The following is a 15194-nucleotide window of genomic DNA, read 5'->3' as shown; positions in this document are numbered from 1 at the left end:
GGGGGGGGGGGGGTCCCCTGTCCAGGCCAAACAAATGGACGCAGGGCTTAAAAACATTCTGGGAGGCTTTGGTTCTAAAGAAGTGAAAAAAACCACGCTTTTTTATTAATGCAAATGATTTATCAATGGAATACGAGCTTCTAATGAGAGCCCCTTCTAGCCGCCCTCCTGGCAGCGCACAATACAACAGCCCATGGGTTTTGCATCTTACATGCGCGTCCATCCCATCAGAGGAGGGCGGTAACATTCGGCTATACCCTCCCGGTGAGCGTTTCGGCTACCACGTGCGTAGGATGTGGGGGCATAGGCAGGATACAAAGAGGCAGGACTGGACGGAGACAGATGGGACGCATGGACCACGGAGAGGAGGCTGCGGAGCATCTCGGGGGCTCTGTGGTGGCTTGCGGGGAAGGGAGCAGCGCAGACGATGCACAGTCAGTGCCGTGGAGAAGAGGAGGGAAAAGCCAGCCCAGGGAAGCAGCCATTTTTACCATGCCGGACTCCACTGCCGCCCGTGCGCTGAGAAAAGCAGCAGTTGCAACCGCAAACTACCGTTCATCCCACGTGAACGCCACGTGTGACTCCAGTCAGTTCCTGCTTGCTTTAGTCTTGGTTGCTGGCATCCCAAAGCCACAAAGAGCACGGCAGCGGCTGCTGAGGTGCTGTGAAGCGGGTGTGCTCATGAACGACTTGCAGGCCCGCTTCCAGGTGCGCATGCATAGCACTACCCTGCCCTCTTTTGCAGGAGGGTGGGTGGGAATGGCACATTTCAGACCTCCATGATATGCAGCTGGAGCTTACCAGGGCTGCCATCTACCCGGTGCCCCTGGCTAGAGGGCTGCTGCTTCCAACTGCACTAGCTGGAGAACCTCCACCTGCTCTCCGAGAGCTGCAGATACTTGCTCTGGCCCAGCAGAGTCAGGCGGACGCTGAGCAAGTGCAGCTGAGTCGCAGCAGAGCAAAGCCTCATCAGCTAGCAACTGCTGATAAATCAGTGTAGCCAAGGTCATGCCTGAAGAGGCATCTTTGAAACCAAGCACTTTAGGCTTTAGCCCTTGCCAGAGGGACAGCAGGAGCTGGAACTCCACAGGCCAGGTAGTTCATCCTATGACGAGCCAGTGAGACAGGGCTAATGCTTCCAAGAGCTAAGGTTCAGTGCTCTTTTAGCAGGTGTGATTTGTGCTCACCCAGCTTGAGACCTGCCAATGAGCCGAGCATTTGTCCCTCTCTGGCTCCCTGATCTGCACTTGGATCGCAACTGCACACTCAGAAAAGACAGGTGGCTTCTCTGAGAACTACGGCCACTCAAGCAACTGTTACGCCTGGGATCCTACCAAATCTCTCTGGTGAAAACCCCAAGGACCTGACATGTACCACCAAATAATCCGTGCAAAGCAGTAGCAAAAACTTTGGTGACGTTTTTATTACTGTGGATACACAGAGGAAACCACAAAGTGCAGCAGGAGCTGGAAGCTGCCGAGGGACCTCACGTTACAGCCACTTTCATTGGACATGACTAAATCTTTGCTGCACCGGGACAGTGCAGTGTGACAGGTATTGGCAGCGAGCTTCTGTGCTCCTCCACGGTGGCCACCGTGTAGGCAGTGAGGAACAGCTCTGGCTGTGACAGGGCACCTGCTAAGATGAGGCTCAAACCAAACTTGGCTGAATTTGTCCTTTTTTTTTTTTTGTTGCCCCACAGAACTGGCCTGGAGAGCACTCCATGGGGAAATCGCGCTCAACCCTAAACAATGGTCCAGCTAGACAGATTTCCCCCCAGAAACCTTTGCTACATCGCTCAAAAACTGGGGCTTTTACCCACCGAGCCTCAGCTAACGTTTGAGTTAAATGCACGTGGCATTAACCCTGTCCCAGGCACTTCATATGTTTGCATGGCAAGTGACGCAGCAGCTCTCCAAGGTACCCACAGCCCTCTCTGAGCTACGCGCTGCTTTAACCACCTATGCAGAGGTGAAGAGACGCTGCCATTGAAAAGATCACAGGGGCATTTGGTGTTGCCATGTACTGGATAGACTGCAAAGCATCGGAGAGAAGGGGCCATGTCCTTCTCTAAAGAAAACCCCATCTGTGGGTGGGGTTAAGCTTGTAGGAAGTTTGTGTTTATGCTTCCAAATAGAAGAGGATGTCACAGATTCCATTGAACAAGGTCCGACTGTATTTTGAACACAGCAAGAGAATTACGTGCAGTGCATAAATGTTTAGTTAGACGAGATTAATGGGGGGGTTGTGTGTCTTGTCCCCAACAGGGAAGATTGTGTTAGAAAGAAATTAATCCCATTCGTGAGCAATGATAGCGTTAGAGAGATTTTGTACAGAAGTTTCACAACCATGTCCAAAGCATGTTCACAATCTCATCCAGAATATCCCCAGGCCCTTGGAGAGACAGTCTCCCATTTTCAGAAAGGCTTAAAGAAGCGACAGAGCTAACTGGGTTTCCCATCACAAAGACAACTCCTGAGGGAGACCACTTTTACAAGAAAAAAAAAAGGGTCAACTGAAATTGCTTGAATGAAATGCAACACACAGGACTTGGTAACGAAGCTGCATATAGTGCATCAATTCACACCACTGATTAATCCTGTCTGGCGGGGTGTCTCATGCACAGTTAACCAGGAATATTATTAAGGTTCGGTAATAACAGTTTAGACTGTCAGGTTACATGACCCCAGCTAATCTTTTCAGTTAAAAGGGGTGGAGGGGGGGGAAGCCGTATCTTGATGGAAGTGGACAATGCAGGAGTGGATAGCCAGACAATGCTAGACAAGGGTCCACTGCAAATCAGTATGCTTGTGAGCTGCATTATATCCCAGACCCCTCTGGGCTGGGAGATACTTGATTACGCAGCAGGCAGCGGGTTCCAAGCACTCAGCCATGTGAAAGGACAATTAAATCCTTTAATACAGTTCTCAACAAGATGCTTTAGTACAGACCAATGTGTTGAAGGGACTTTCTGATGGCCAAGGGTTTTAACCTACCCACAACAGCCCCGTTTTGGCGGGGTGGGAGGGGGGAGGCCTTCCAGTCTGGGCACTTGAAAGGACCATAATCAACAAGTTTTCTTTCCCTTTTTTTAAATCTGTGGGTTTAGGTTTCAGGATGGGGCTTTAGAAAACATGTAGGCATCATTGTTGCTTTTTTGCACTATCATTCATAGGTAGGTACAAGAGGTGGTGATCAGAAACAGAAATGTGAAAAGCCAATAGAGACCCGGACTTTAAAAGGCTTTAAATATTATACTTTCCTATGATAAAAAAGAAGAAGAAAAAAGCCAACAAACCATTTTCTTTACATTCATTAAAAAAACAAAAGGGCAAAGTCATTATAAGCGACACAGAAAAAAATGTTAAAGAGAAAATGCTTGGTTGGAAACCCCCCTCTTTTATCCTCATTACAAAATACTGAATCTTTTGCATACAATGATCTGTGGTGTTTATGTTTTATCTTTACTGATATGATCCTCCAAAGGAAACTAGCTGCTTTCCTGCTTTCCTGGGTGGAAGCCAGGCCTGTTTAAGCAAATTTGTTTGTTGTTTGTTTTGTGGGGTTTTTTGTTGCATTTTGCTTTTAAAGTTTCTAACAGAGCAAAAGCAGAGTCACTGCAGAAAGAAGCAATGAGACAAAGGAGGACGACGTTGATGGGCTTCCCAAGGTCGCTGCAGGTGCCAAACAATGGGTCCCAGGAGGGGAAAAATGGTTGTTTGAAAACAAATTTGGTGCATGTGGCAAGTGTGGGTGTTCCCCGTGAAGTCCAAGGTGACATGTATGACGACAGACACAGGAAAGGAACCAGGGGGTGGGAAAAGGACGAGGAAGAAAGGAAGACAGAGAAAGAGAAAAAAAATAGATAAAAAAAAAAGAAAAGAAAAAAATTAGGTCATAAATATAGAAAACATAGGAATTAAAGGTTTATTTAACTTAGTAAATTAAAAATGGCTCAAGGTTAGAGAAGTGCAGCAGCGCAGTAACACCAACACAAAGGCTGGCTCCAAAGCTCGGCAATGCCAGAAGCAGCGCAGCGGGTTCGAATTCGGGGCTTGGGGATAGCAAGCAAATGGGATTAAAATCAATGACACGATGGAACAGGAGGCTCAAACGTGGAACGCGCGGAATTGATTAGCTGGTATTTGAAAGGACAACGCTGCCTTCTGCTAAGAAAACATCTCCCGGCCACAGACACTCCACCTACCCTCATGCCCGAGCCCCCACCCAGAGCTCCCGTGCCAAGGGCGTGGGTGATGGATACTGGTGATTACAGCCCTGCCAAGGCAAGACGGAGTCAGAAATACAACCGTGGTGCTTCTGCAGAGAAATCAGTCTCCACTTATTGGAATCTGCAAACTGCCTCCTAAGCATATTGCTTTCATAATGACCCTTCTCCTCACAATCACCTTGAAGGCGCCGTAAAACCACACCAAGGAGGATAACAAGGGACTCTGTAATGAGTATATGTTTTGCCTACATGAAAGGGCTTAATCCTACGTCAATTGGAGGCCTGCTGAGTGGGAGACATCAGCTCTGACCTCTGCCAGGGGGCTTATTCTAAAACGGAAATGCAAACTCTCCATAAAAGCTACAAGTGACCCCATGGCACTGACGCACAGATCCCCAGCTGGCACAAGCTGGCAGAGCTGCCTGGGCATCATTGGAGCTGTGCCACTTCACAGGAGCTCGGGATTGGGCCCAGTGTTTTATCCCTCTGGGGCTCTGCCCAGGGGGCTGCCAATGCAAACACCTTCAAAGGCCTAAAATTCACCACAGTCCAAACCAAGACCAAGCAACAACCTCCTGCAGGTAACTCCAACCATTCAACCGCCCGGCACTCCGCTTCCATCTAAAACCGGACGCCTCCGTTCGGGGAGGACAGAGCCCAGGCACTGCGGTCTATGGGGCTGACGTGGCAGGAGACTCTTGTCAAGGAGCTCATTTGGACAGCTCCTAGGTAGGCATGGTTTCTGAGTAATGGTATTTACAATGCAGGGTGATTCAAAATGGGGATTCTCTGTCAAGTGAATCAAGCCAATGCTGTGAGATGGGAGAAGAGGCCTTCTAGTCCTCCCTGCCTATGGCTTTGCAGCACAGTTTCTGTCCTTGCCGCCTTTGTGCTCTGCCTGCCACTTTAAAGGGCAGCTGCTCCACGGGGCCTGCTTGAGCTCATCCTCCATCCTCCCACTCCCCTTCACTGCCCAGATGCATTACAACAGAGCTGAGCTGCCTGGCTGCTGGGTACCCCAAACACGTGGAGCAGATCATCCCAGCTGTCCCAGACAGATCCTGGCACTCCTCTGGACTGCAGCAAAATGCTAAGAGGCAGTGCCAGGACAGGTCGTTTGCACTGGGGCTCACACAAAAGCTTGGAGGAACTGAAGCACTACTCAGCACTTTGCGTCTTCGCCTACAGGGAAATACAAGAACCAGCTTTCTGCTGTTCCCAGCCTACTGCCATTGGCTGCCTAGAACTGAAACGACCTTATAAAACATCCAGCCCAATCCCCCAGCACATCAGTCCCGGTTGTCCTTCAAATATATGAGGGTAATAGGTATTAGAGCTGTTGGAAATGCAAAACTGAAGGTGAGTTGTTTAATGTGTTACTGAGTGTCCTTCCACCCGAAACTAGACTTGTTAAGCACGCATCCCCATCTCTCTCAGGCCCCAAGCATCCAGTGTTAACAGGTCACTCATTTATATGCTTAATGCTGCCCGTCAGCTTAATCAAGCGAAATTTCGTCATGCAAACTGCACAAGCTCTTAGCTGTATCCCTCAGGAAAGGGTAGGGCAAGACCAAGGCCTCCAGTCTCAGCTAGAGGGAAAGACTGGGCTGTTTGGGTGCAGAAAGTGCGACTCAGAGGAAGTGCTAAAGGAAACAAACTTAAACGCTCCCTGCAGAACAGATCAGCAGCCATGATCTCCACGCAGAGCTGGTCGCTCGGGCGATGCAACGTGCTGCCCTGCCTGCCAGCTTTCAGTCCTGTGCACTGGGGTTTGGACTTGGAAGTGCAGCCGGCCCCAAGGCTTACCTTGGAAGGGATTTCTATGGCTGGATCATTAGGTTGGCTTAGACAGACCTGGACAGGGAATGCTAATGAGCTTTTAACACTCCCTATGGACTACCAAACTGCTAATGTCCCTGGACTATTCGGGGCTATTTGGCCTTTGCAATGTTTGTGCTTGTGTCTCATTTTGTAGAGAGAGAAACTCAATAAAGAATGCCCTGGTCTGTCTGAAGCAACAGCTTCCAAAGGGGCTGCTGACGCCATTTGATTTCTTTTGCCTAACAGGCTATATCCAGCGTAATTATTTTAGCAACCATTTTGCTTTGGGAAGTGCTTTAATTTGATCTCCATTTCATTTAATGAAGGCCATTCACAGAAAGTGCCTAACCCTGCCAGGCAGCTCTTCACGCCTTTATGCCACTGGCAATTGAGTTGGAACAATGACTGAGCAATAAGCAAGCAAAAGGGAAGGGAAATCTGTGGCAAAAGGCAAGGTATAGATAACTGAGTTTTCCCCTTGCTTTGCTGCTTGCAGGTTTCCAGCACAGCTTCCTCTCATCTGACTGTCCTGCTAGAGCAGCTATTTCCTACAAATCCGCATGGAGCATTCCTACCAGCAGCTTGCGGTGCTGTACATACCGTAACTTGGATTATAGCACTGGTATGTACAAGGCAACACTAAGCTTTGGATGGGTAACCAATTATGATAATGGCTTTAAGCAAGCGACTCATCAGGGTTTACTCAGGCACATTGAGGGATGCAGCACTGTTGCATTAATTGGAAGCAGAAAACAACGGTAAAGCTTGTGGCTGTCGTACCTGGGATGACAGTCGGTTGAGCGGAGGTCTTGAAAGCATAGTGTGCGGCCTTGGACTTCCCTTGCTGGTTCTCTGCAACCACGGAGACCTCGTACTCTGTGTTCCAGTCGAGGGACTTGAGCACGACGTGGTCGCTGCCGGAGGGGAGCCGGATCTCTGGTTTCCATTCGGAGGAATGCTTCTGGAGAGTGGGAGAGTACAGGTGGGAATGCAGAACACGTTATGGGGTGTTAATGGTGGGAACTGATGAACTAATACACCACAAAGGGCTGGGGAGATGGGGAGACTCCTGATCAACTCTGGCTTCTCAGAAAATGTAGGGGACCAAGTTCAGCCTGATCCTAGGGGTAGGCCCCTTGATGGAGAGTCTGGGAAGCTGACCAGCACCTTCCCTACTCATTGCCAGCGTGATGCTACCATGTCCCAAGAAAGCAGATTGGCTCCTCCTCTCCGCTCACAGCTGGTTAGTGGGGTGACCCTGTGTGTGCACCTCTGCAGCTGGAGATCTCCAGAGGCTCTGGAGAACTCAAACCACTAAGAAGTCAAAAGGCACCTGAGCAGAGATCTGGCCCAGATGATCAGTCTATTGACTGCGCTCCATTTAAACACTAATAGAGCCACTTTCAAGAGTATTTTACCCTAATAACTTCTCTGCCCTTGCAGCGACAAGGCACTGACGGGACCCCTCTCTCTCCTGTGTTTTACACTGGTGTCTTTCTTTTCGTAAGGTGTGGTGCAGCTCTGGTGTGAGAGGGGCTGGAGGGGACAAATTTGGGGGCTCACTAGCTGGATGGTTGCCTGGAATGGCAGGGTACAGGACTCCACAGCCCAGAAGGTCCCTCCCAGTCCTACATTTCTAGAGGGATCAGGATACCTAAACCTGGATATCATGGGAATAGGGCACCCAGATCTTTGGGTGGGCTTGGGAGTCCAGGGCACTTGCTGCATGGTGGAAGAGGGCGTTCATGGCCTCTGTTCTTGCACTGGGGAAATGCAGTCTGAAGGCTTGTGGTAACTCCTGCTATTTGTCATTATCCTCAAGTAGCAACTTTTGCCTCGCGTCCCGAGTCAGTAATGGCAGGGAACTGGTGCGTCCCCAAGACCAGCTGCTTGATCCCTTCCACCCCTAGAAATGTCTGAGCCACATAAAGGCCAGGACTAACCTGAGTTATAAATCATGCTAGCTCTATAGGAGCTGAAATGCACACTATTGCAGGAACTTTATCCCCAGAGGGTTGTGTTCACACTGTATGTGCCGGGTGTAACAACTACTGCGCCAAGGAAGATACCATGTTTCCCTCGCCACCTGCACACAGTACTCCATCTAGAAGTACTTACAGGCAAGCCAGTTATTCGCAATAACGTTTTAAGCCATTCATGGGAAAAAGGAAGCCGTTTTGTATAGAGCTTGCTTGGCCTAGCTAGTGTGGTTTATAGCAATTGGGCCATAACCCCACTAGCAGATGAGCTGAGGACAAATCTACAGCAGTACTAGGAAAAGTCTTAAGGGGCTGAAGGAAATGTCCACAGTTGCGGAGCCATGGCCAGGCAATGAAGCTCAAGAGAAAGCCATGCAGGCTGCTGGTAGCACTGGCCTGAAGGGCAATGACCACAATGGTCTTCATTGGTTTTAAAGCTGAGCAAGATCATTCTGACCACCTGCTCCCATCTCCCGCATAACACAGGCCCAAGAATGGCACCGCACCATTGCTCCATCACGCCCACGCCTCTGGCTTGTGCTACAGCACATCATTTAAAAAGATGCTCCGTTGTGTTGTAAAGCTTACAGTAATGGAGAAATTACCACAATGCTAAGATTAGAGCCCTGGCAGTAGAGAAGGCTGACAATCATGTGAGGGATTTAATCAGGGAAAAAAGCCAGCTCTAGAATATCATCTCTGCATGGAGGCAGAGGGGCAAATTGGTGACTAATAGGTGAGTTGCTCCCTCTTGCTATTTTCAGCCTCAGTGAATCAGGAAGTTGTCTTTGGAGCAGGATGGCCCATGCAGGAGCAACCACAACTCAGGCCATCCTGTTCTTAGCATTGTCACTGTAAAATATTCAAGGCATTTGTCATCTTCTTCAGGGAGGAGAGGAAAGCCTGTCTCAGGTAGGAACAGCTATGACATTGGCTGCATCAGCTGCCACTGACCCCAAGCCGATCAGTGAGGCCTCATCACCAGCACCCAAAGTGTGTACTCAGTGGTTTGCATGGCACTGACCACTGTGGCATCCGCGCACCCTTGAAATGCACCCACATCTCACTGGCCAGTCAGGTTTGGTGAGGGAGAGGAGCAGGGAGAAGGCACCCAACGATTCTGGAAGGCGAGGGACTGGGTGGGATCTCATCCTGGGGGAATGTGTGTTAGTGGGAAGAAGAACAGATGCTTCTTAGCAAGTAATTGGAAAAAAAACAATAAATGAGAACTTATGAAGGATGCTACCTCAGCCAGGCCCCAGGAGGCGCTTGGGCAAGATAACAAGCATCTCCATCTCTACCTGACACTGAAACACCCGTGAAGAGTTCTCCTGAATAAGCCCTGCCTGCTGGGCGAGTATTGGCGGCTGCATCGTTTCTAGCGTGGGGAGGGCCACTTGTTCCCAGCACGCCTGTCAGACAGGCCCCCCAAAGGCAAAGTGCTTTTCCAGCAGCGGGCAGAGATTTAATTCCCACCAGGGCTGCCAGGATAAGAACAGCCAGAGAACTGCTGCACTTCCTCCTACAGCCCTGGTGCCATTTAACTGCCCCCAGGAGCACTAATGCTGGGACAGTTTGCACTGACAACAGAAAAAGCAGCAGTAGGTTTTGGTGAAGCTTCCTCAGCCGTGAAGATTGCCAGGTCCTTGAGCTGCTTCATCACAGTCCTATTCCTGTGGCCTCGCTCAGCTGTCATGTCTTTTGTGAGCAGTGTTTTTCCTGATGGAGACCTGACAGCACCAACATCGCCTAGCTAGCAGAAGCCAAGGTTAAAGCTGTCTTTGCTTGCTCAGCTGGCAGCAGCGTGAGTGTCTCAGGCCTGAATATTTGCACAAACACTGCCCTTTGTTTCCCCAAGCTGGGTAACGACATGGGGAAACAGATCTACTGTCCATGTTACCACCGTAGTTATATATGCCATCAGGCCGGTGGAGATGGAGGGAACTGGCCCATCAAGGGGCAGGTGTTGAAGCCAGGACTTTTTTTTATGAAACCATACAATATTTATCTCCCTGTCCAACCTTCTCCTTATGCTTATCCTATCTGCCTGCTGTGTCCTATGTCATGCCTAGACTAAGCTCTTTGGGGTTCAAAAGGTCTGCTTTGAAGACAACCTTGCAGAGCACATCTCTAAGACAGGAGCAGCTTTCTTCAGTGCTACTTAGATAACCAGCCAAGAGTAATGAAGATAGTCTTGCAACCACAGGGCACAGCTTGTACTTACAGCTTTGTACTTGATCAGGTAGTGTCTGATTGGGGAGCCTCCATCATCCTGCTTGATGAGGTTCACTTTAATGGAGTTTCCATCTTCTCCCATCTGGCCCTCCAGCTTGGGTGCGCTGGGTTCCCCTGCAAGAATGGTGTTTCAGACATTTCATTTCCAGCTGTTTAACCCACAAAGCAGTCACCCAGCCTGAATTGCCTCAGGAGAGGTGACCACCCCCCCACTCCAGCTCCAGCCCTTCAGGAACGGCATGTGCCCCAACTCCTGGGCTGTGCCAGTATTTGCCATGAGGCACAATATCTAACATCTAATATCCTTGCGACCAAGGATTTCCATTTGCACAGGGCTGCTTCTTTCTGTTTCTGCATTTGCTAGTGGTTCCCACTATTGACCAGGCACATGGCAAGAGTCAATTCCTGTCCATCGGGTTTGTACGCATCCCGCAGAGGACATTTCCCCTTCCCCCATGCCGAGTCCCTTCTCCTGATTCTATTAATCCACTTTTCAAACAGAACAAGAATCAAGCTCACATCCAGTTCAAAGCTGCAATTACCAAGCTCTTATCTCCCCACTACAAAGAGAACAGCACAAGCTTGCCCTGCACTTCTCACCATGGAAAGCTATTCATACTGGACTGGAATATTTTTTGCCCAATGTAACTAATAGTCATGATGGCGAAGGGAACGAGCAATGGCCTTACATCATTACAAACATCTCCGCACCAGCCTTACTCTTGTATTCTTCCCTCTCTTGCAGAAACAGTGTTGTGACAGGGAAGACCTTGCTGCTGTGCTGGCTGACACCTTTTACGTGGCTGTGTGTCTTCACGGGGTCAGGTCAGGTGAGCTCAGTGTTACACTGGCAAGGGAAGCTTCCTGCCAAGAAACCTCTGCCACAGAAAACTCCACGGTCTCCCCTGCACTGCACATGGGGATGTTGCGCCCGTCCTTCCTGAGCCCCGCCTGATCTGCTATGGGGCCCTCTCTAGGAACAGATTTTGTTCAGGCACAAAGGGAGAAAGAAAGTGGTCACAAGACAGAAGCTCCAGGGGAAACAGGGAAGTTTTTGTGCCTGTGGGCTTGGTCAGGACAAGAGGCAAAATCCATCTCGACTCAGCCATCCTAAGGAGAAATGTTTATGGGCCACACTGAAAATCAGAGATGATTCAGCCCAGAGAATAACGTGATCTCTGATGCTATGAACTAGCGACATGTTGCAATGTTACGCTAACAAGCAGTCTGCATTTTTAACCACCTTACTCCTTGCAGCCTTGTGAACCCAGCGTGGCTTCTTCCCCTTCTCTTCTCCCTCTATCAACCGAGTGGTTAATCCATATTTCCATTCCTGTACCCAATGCTTAGCAGCTCAATTCAGCCCGTGTGGCCCTGCTGAGCTGAGGAGAGCATGGGGCTGATACCCATCTTGGTTACTGGGGAAGCACAGAGCTGAGCTGGACTCGTCGAGCCCAGCTGGAGTCCGCAAGCCTAGAACCTGAGAGAAAACAAAGCAACCCCATCATTCACTATGGTTTTACTTGCAAATGACTCTAGAGTCACTCGGGGCCGCTAATTTAATGGGGGTTAGAGGCTGTGGAGCTTCTGAACAGCCCAGTGGGCACCCATCGTGTCTCTAGGTACCTGAGGAATTCTTCCTCCTTTGAGACCATCTGCCTGGAGGAAAGGAATTATTAATGAACAGTCTTCTCAATCACCAGTGACCGCTCCCTGAGCGAGTATGTGCCTCAGACTGTACTATGGATATAGTACAGTGACCTGGGCTAGATTTCTTGCTCTGTGCCTTTACCCAGGCAGCCAATCTTGGACTCTATTCCCAGCAAGAAAACCTGAAGCGTTGTAGGGATAACTAATTCAAAGCACAAGGTGCCATTTATTATACTACCGGGGGCTGTGCGAGTGCCCAGCTGACCCAGCAGGACACAAACCCACGCTCTTGTTTTGGTCCAAGCTCAGAGCATCAGACTTGCCTACTAAAGTGTCCTTTCCTTCATCTGCATTACTTCAATCAGGTTGCAGCATACGAGTGATTATCAGTCCTTTCTCTGTTGCAGATGCTCGACTAGGGTAAATTGCACACCTTTCACACCACTCCGGACCCACATGCGGCTGGCTGCTTGCTGGCTTTGCCATGCCTCTCTCACACTCTCCACGTGGTCTCCCCCCACCCGCCTGCCTGATGATGTGACCGTGTCACGACGGGAAGGTTAAAACAATAGTTGTCAACCCCCGCACACCACGCTCCACCTTGGCTGTGCAAAGCGATTTACATCTGCCTTGCCGTTTGCTCTTGCCGACGTGCCTTTGATTGGGACGGGTACGCAGTGTTTCAGCCCCCGATGGCTGTTGACAAAGCAATGGCAGAGCCAGGTCTAAGGAAGTGACGCTTCCTTTGGTGATCAATACCTGTAGACTGACCACATCTCCATTTTCTCCAGGAAAACCTACTGAATCAACATCCCTCCCCCACGAGACATTCACTGGTTACTGCCTGCAGTGCACTCTACACCCTTTTGGTGCTTACTACCAAGATTACCTGATGGGGAAAACTAAAAAAAAAATATTCTATCAGAGAGACATAGGACAACTCCAGCCTGTAAAATTAAACACAGGCTTCAGAACGAGCCTGATCCAAGCCAACAGCAACAAAAGAGTCTTTCTCTTGGCTTCAACAAAGCATATAATTCACACTTAAAGAGCCAGCTCTAACTCTCTTCTCAACAAAGACTTCATAGCAGGGGCAGTAGTGAGGTTTCACTAAGACTTCTGCTAGTTTTGCAAACATACTGCAGTACACTTGCTAGTAGTACATTACAACAGATTGTTATAAATAATGGAAAATAGATTACAGTTGTCAAAATAAATGAAGGAAAAACATTTCCTGATGCCATTATCTTGGCTTCTTTATTATTCATAAACTCCTGGGTAATTTGCATTGGGTCTTCCCTTAATTAGTATAAGCAAATGAAGATCACTTGTGTACGCAAGCAATGCTAAGCCTCAGTTTAGACTGCAATGTTCTGGTTTGCTCTATGGGTCTTACAGGATGCTATGGATTTACTGACCAGGGTTTTATGGTTGAGATTATTTTTAGATTCCTCGCATGTGCCTGTGTTGCAGAAGGACAGTCCGATTGACTTCATTATGGATAATTTTAGAAAAACAAGTGCTGTAATTATTTGTAAATTAAAGCTTACATTTCAGCTGCAGTCAGCAGGCAGGGCTCCCAGCAAACTCTGAGGATTAATTATACTCTATCCGCTGGTCTCATCACAGAGCCTTCACTCTCTCAGATATTTTATATAATGATTAGAGCAGTGACACACAAAAAAAGCATCTTTGTCAACTATAATTATACAGAGATAGGGCACTTTGGGGTATTAATATTTATTAAACTTGAGCATTTTTTAGTGCCAGCACCGGGATACTAGAGCCAAGAGAGGCAGGCAGTCCCCACACCCAGCTCTGCCACTCTCTCCACCCAGATGGGCTGCTGCTTCCCCAGATTTGTCAGCCTGGGACCCTCTCCCATGCCCATCCATTTGAACCTCAGCAGCTCGTGCTAGTCTGGCTCAGAGCCCCACAGCTCTGCCAATGCACCTGTCACACCGAGCAGCGCTCCCTGATGCTGCACAAGAGACTGACAAACATGGCCAAGGGTAGCAGGATGCATTTTCAAGACAGCTGCACAGGCCTGATCCTACCTTGCTAGAGTTCACAGCTGTTCTGCCTGGCCCAACACTTGGAATGGAAAAGTCCAATCTATCATGTTGCTCTGGCACATCCTATCACAAACAGCTGAGGGTTAACAAGCCTGCAGCTCTCGTTCGGATGAACGGTGAACACTACAGCTTCCAGTGGCCCCTCACTAAGAAACTGCAGGATTCCCACTGGGAAGAAGGGCTTCCCCCTAGACCCCAAGGTTACCAGTTTGCACTTTTATGCTAGTATTTTCTGCTACCAGCTGCTAGCAGGCCATGCAGGTGGCCTGCGAAGTGTTAAATCCTTTGGAAGCCGATAAAAGGTATCACCCCCCAAAATCCTTGCTTCTTGCATCATGCCAGAAGCATCATGGCTACGACATCACTCTACCACTGCTGATATCCATAAGGCTTTTCTAAGTCCCAAACCTCAACAGGCTTTTGTAAAGCCACAATGAGAAGACCCAAAACTTGGCCCAAACGGTAACTTTAGACGAGCGACACTCAGTTCTGAGTGGCTCGGGACCCATATGAGCAATCAGTGCTAGCCAAAAGGTCACAACGGCACACAAACCCAGGGGTGAATTGAGGGAAACAAGCTCCAAATGGAAATGCTGTAGCACCCCCTGAAAAGCCACTTGTGGCTCAGGGACATGGCCCAAGTATTGCTGTGGTAGACTAAACCAGGCTTGTTATGGCCTTGCTTTAAACTAGAAGCCTATTAGCTTCTCTTGTAGGTAAACCCCCACTCTGCAGCTGCTCTGAAAAGGGACGTCTCCCCAATATGTTTAAGACTCTTTGGGTTTCTGGTATATCTTTGCATAGAAGTATTTGTTGTTCTTGGAGGTGGGATCCTCCATTATTCTACCCTTTGTTTTCCCTTTCATTCCCTCGGCTCTTCCCAGACCCATCAACAGCATCTCTGTGATGGCAGGAACGGTCACTCCAAAGCCTTCCCACCCGCCGAGGGTGACAGTTGTTTCATAGTTTCTAGGGTTGGAAGGGACCTGAGCAGATCATCTAGTCCGACCCCCTGCCATGGCAGGAAGAGCATTGGGGTCAAATGACCCCAGTAAGGTGGTCATCCAACCTCCTCTTAAAAACCCCCAGGGTGGGAGCCTGCACCACCTCACTTGGAAGCTGGTTCCAGACTCTAGCCGCCCTGACCGTGAAGTAGCGCCTCCTGATGTCCAACTTAAACCTTCCCTCCGCCAGCTTGTGACC

The 15194-nt window shown here is 49.2% G+C and overlaps 1 protein-coding gene across 6 annotated transcripts in view; it reads right to left on the bottom strand.

Moving 5' to 3' along the window:
• The window catches only part of NCAM1 (neural cell adhesion molecule 1), a 254244-nt gene that overhangs the window by 30883 nt on the left and 208167 nt on the right, over window positions 1–15194 (bottom strand). For 4 of the 6 annotated variants that reach the window (XM_019510735.1, XM_019510744.1, XM_019510753.1 and 1 more), the window contains 2 exons: window positions 10256–10380; window positions 6833–7013 (listed from right to left, as the gene is read on the bottom strand). In XM_019510735.1, the coding sequence (XP_019366280.1) occupies window positions 6833–7013; window positions 10256–10380 (306 nt within the window). Of the gene's footprint in view, window positions 1–1453; window positions 3675–6832; window positions 7014–10255; window positions 10381–15194 lie in introns of those variants that run through there. The other 2 variants (XM_019510769.1, XM_019510778.1) reach the window with 1 other exon arrangement.

The sequence above is a fragment of the Gavialis gangeticus genome, unplaced genomic scaffold, assembly GCF_001723915.1.
Source record: "Gavialis gangeticus isolate Ggan-Ray unplaced genomic scaffold, GavGan_comp1, whole genome shotgun sequence".
NCBI lineage: Eukaryota > Metazoa > Chordata > Crocodylia > Gavialidae > Gavialis > Gavialis gangeticus.
Note: the sequence above shows the minus strand (reverse complement) of the source record. Positions and strands in the feature narration are given on the sequence as shown.